Source organism: Nicotiana tomentosiformis, chromosome 2, assembly GCF_000390325.3.
Source record: "Nicotiana tomentosiformis chromosome 2, ASM39032v3, whole genome shotgun sequence".
NCBI classification, from domain to species: Eukaryota; Viridiplantae; Streptophyta; class Magnoliopsida; order Solanales; family Solanaceae; genus Nicotiana; species Nicotiana tomentosiformis.
Genome location: NC_090813.1, coordinates 98,466,553 through 98,470,361, shown reverse-complemented (window position 1 = coordinate 98,470,361; position 3,809 = coordinate 98,466,553). Strand labels below are relative to the sequence as shown.

General features: G+C 34.8%; 1 protein-coding gene across 1 annotated transcript; it reads left to right on the top strand.

The window, feature by feature from the left end:
- Positions 1-260: 260 nt before the first annotated feature.
- LOC104090027 (transcription factor MYB20-like) lies at positions 261-1,916 on the top strand. The gene is made up of 3 exons (XM_009595062.4): positions 261-514; positions 916-1,045; positions 1,182-1,916. Exons 1-3 carry the CDS (start codon positions 382-384, stop codon positions 1,720-1,722), a joined length of 804 nt encoding a protein of 267 aa, XP_009593357.1. The 5' UTR covers positions 261-381; the 3' UTR covers positions 1,723-1,916.
- The last annotated feature ends 1,893 nt before the right edge of the window (positions 1,917-3,809 follow it).

Sequence of the window (3,809 nt, the reverse complement as noted above, 5' to 3'; positions counted from 1 at the left end):
CAGAAAGAGAAGATGACTTTTGTCAATTGTTTAAATACAAATGATTAGCTAAGAAGCTGCCATAGCAATGTTGATAGTGATGGTGGCTGGCCACTTTTTATTAATTATATGTAACACTTACCTTTACAATTTTTATTCCCCATTCAATCATGCATTTATACCCTCTTAAGCAAGAATATCCCTTTTGTTATATATCCCTCGCTTATCTGTCGGTATCTTTTATTTGCTTTGAATATAAACAAACGATTGCAATAATAGTACTTAATATATATGTTGAGGAAAGTAAGTATATATAATTAGTACCTATATATGTATGTTTGAGCTTCTACCTCCGTTTACTACATCTCTTCTCCATTTCTGTTGTAGAATTTTTAGTTAAAAATGGGAAGGCAGCCTTGTTGTGATAAAGTTGGATTGAAGAGAGGTCCATGGACTATAGAAGAAGACCATAAGCTCGTCCATTTTATTCTCAATAATGGCATCCAATGTTGGCGAACCATTCCCAAGCTTGCAGGTTTAATTTCTATATATATATTTCTACTCTCTCTATATATGTCCATATATTTTTAAGAATCCAACTGTTATACACAATTAGGGTAATTGATCAAACAGATATTTATGTATAAGCTATTAGAGATAGTACACTTTTAACCGAGTACTTATATAATAGTATTTTCAACACACTCGATCCTCGTATGTCGGTCAAACTGTTTTCTTGAGCCAAGCACGTAGTAATTCTAATAGCCTTGAACCCAAGACCTCTATCAACATATTGAACCGTATGACCATCTCATCTAAAAGTTTAAGCAGTTAGACAATATATACTTTTAATTACTTAATTATGTACTGCTCAAATGTGTCTCTATAATAGCCCCTAAAAGATGATACTTTTTACATGTCATGAATGTGTTGTAGGTTTGCAAAGATGCGGAAAGAGTTGCAGATTGAGATGGATTAATTATTTGAGACCTGATCTCAAAAGAGGGGCACTATCTGAAGCTGAAGAAGACCAAATTATACAGCTTCATGCTCGTCTTGGTAACAGGTCTTTATTCATTTGTCAATTATACCTTTGTTCTTTTAACCGTTCGATATTCAAAATTCACTAGCGTGCCTAATCTTTTTTTTTTTTTTTTTTTTAAATTTCTTCATATTTAACCCTTTAAATATTTTTTGTGCAGGTGGTCTAAGATAGCATCACATTTTCCAGGGAGGACAGACAATGAAATCAAGAATCATTGGAATACTCGGATTAAGAAGAAATTAAAGCAAGTGGGAATAGACCCTTTAACTCACAAGCCAATTGACCAAGAAAAATACCAACAAGAACCAGATGATACAATCATGGAACTTAACTTACCAATACGTCATTATAAAACAGAGACATATGATAAAAGCAATGAAGCAGAGAATTGTACTGAAAATGCTACTGATTTTTCACTGTCAAACAATGCGTACCACAACATGTTGAGTGAAAATTTTGACGTGGATTTATGGAACAAAAGTTGTAAAACTATGTCCAATTGTTACAGCCCTACACTTTCTTTAGAAGTTGAAGAATCCATCAATTTTTCAACAGTATCAGCTGCTACTGAATCCTCAAGTAACGTAGCACCTGCAGAGGAACAAGATTCTCTACAACAATGGATGGATTCAATTTTCTCATGTGCTGTCAATCAACTCGAAGAAGACCTTTTTCTTTTGCGAAAATACAATTCATAAATGTGCAACCTTTCTTTCTCCCTCCTTGTTCTTCATTTTCTTACTAATAGAGTTGTTCTCCAAGAAAGGAAAAGGAAAAAAAAAAGTTACAGGGAGACAAGTTTCCTCTTGTGTTAATACAATTTCTATATGCTTCTTAGTCATTAATAATTTGAACATGTTATTTTAAAATAATACTATATTAATATTTTGAATATTTCTGTATTAAATTTATATTATTAATATGTGCCTATTATATGTGTAAATTGTTTAACTTTAGTCCAAAATTATATGACAAAGAAATTATTGATTTTTTGACTATGTTTGAAATGTGAAATAGAAATTAAGAGAAAGAGAAAAGAAATTAAAAGATAAAAAATTAGATTTTCATTTAACATTCATGACCTACAATGCTCTGTTTACATAAAATATAAAAACCTAATAGGGGTACTAATGAAAATAGATTATAAAGTGGGGCTAAACTGTAATGGTAAAATTAATGAGGGTCAACCTATAAATAATAAAGCTTGACCTATAATCTCCTTTCTTACATTCCATCCCCCTTGTGACAACCTTGTCCTCAAGGTTGGAAATGGGTGAGTTCAGTAGTAGTCAACTCCACCAAACAAGCACTTATCTTCTCTTCACCAAAGTTAAACGATGTTGCATTTAGAATTATGAGATGGACGGTATACTCCTTCAAGTACTTGAAATATCATTCTCGAGTGAGCATTCTTTAGTTTGTGCTTCCAAAACTCATGCTTAACAAAGTCACACTACACAGGGAGAAAACAATAACCGCAGGAACAACAATTTTAATCATAGTATCCATAATTTTTTCCTTAACAGTTTTAGAGTCCCCAATTGATAAACTGACTACATTGGATCTTCTCTTTATACCTCTACTCTGTTATCTTGTTGTCTTACCAGCTATCCCACCACACAAAAGGTTGAGATCTTTGAGATATTCCTAGACAACTTGGCTTAAGGTAACACTTTGGAGATATTTGGATCTTTCATCAAAAAATAAGTGTTCCTTTCCTCTAATATATGCTATCCCAAAGCTCGGCTCTAATAACCCAGTCATCATATTAATAAAAAGAATTTTGCAAGCATTCCCCACCATCTTCAAGGCTAATTTTTGAATACTTCATTCCCTTACAAAGCATGAATATCATTTTGTTCTTTGGCAGTTGGCTCAATTCCAGCAACTCCTCAAAACTTCTACCTCTTATTAAAAATTTACCTAGGCCACAAAAAGTGCCACCATAAAGACTAGTTCCACTAGCTGTCAGAAATCTTCCTTCTCCTTCTACCCTTATCTTGTTAACCCTATAATCAATATTGACAAGGAGGTAACGGTATAAATCACTTCGATAAATTTGTACCTTTCGACCTCTCATTGACATAAAGGATTCATGTTTCACTGCCTTTGTAATACTCCGTAAATTCGGACTAGGTGTGGATATGTTAAATGAGAATTAATGTTATATTTTAGACATATGAAGTCCTATCGGGATGATTATGGGTGGAAATAGACGTTTGGAATCAAGACGGAGAGTGAGATGCATAAGATTCGATAAAATTGACTAAGTTTATGGAAGGTCTGTCTTTCAGATAGATGTCATGAAATTTTGTTAGTAATTGATCTTTGTGTAAACAGTTGTGTGTGTTTTACCAAGCAATGTGCAGTATGCGCGCCCCAGGTGCGCGCTCGGATGGTCTAGTGCGCGGTCGCGCACTTGTGGCAGTGCTACTGCCTTTTTGCGCATTAGGTGCACGGTTGGGCCTTCAGGTGCGCTGGAGCGTGCCCGGGGGTCATTTTTAAAGCCCTACTTCGTCCCTCACAACCCAAAACACAAAAACTTGTTCTAGAAAGGGAAGCTCTCAAGAACCTAACCTCCCCCAAGGTCCCTCCACCATCCAAGGTGAGTTCTAATGGTAATTCAGGTTGGAGATTTGAAACCCGCATAGTTAGCATGAGATATAAAAACTATAAAATCATGCCCAGTTATGTATCACGAGGGTAGTGCCAGTGCACGAGACTCTAATCTTCGGAGTACTGGTCAAAGACTTAGCTCACAATAGCGCTATAAGTATTTTCAGGA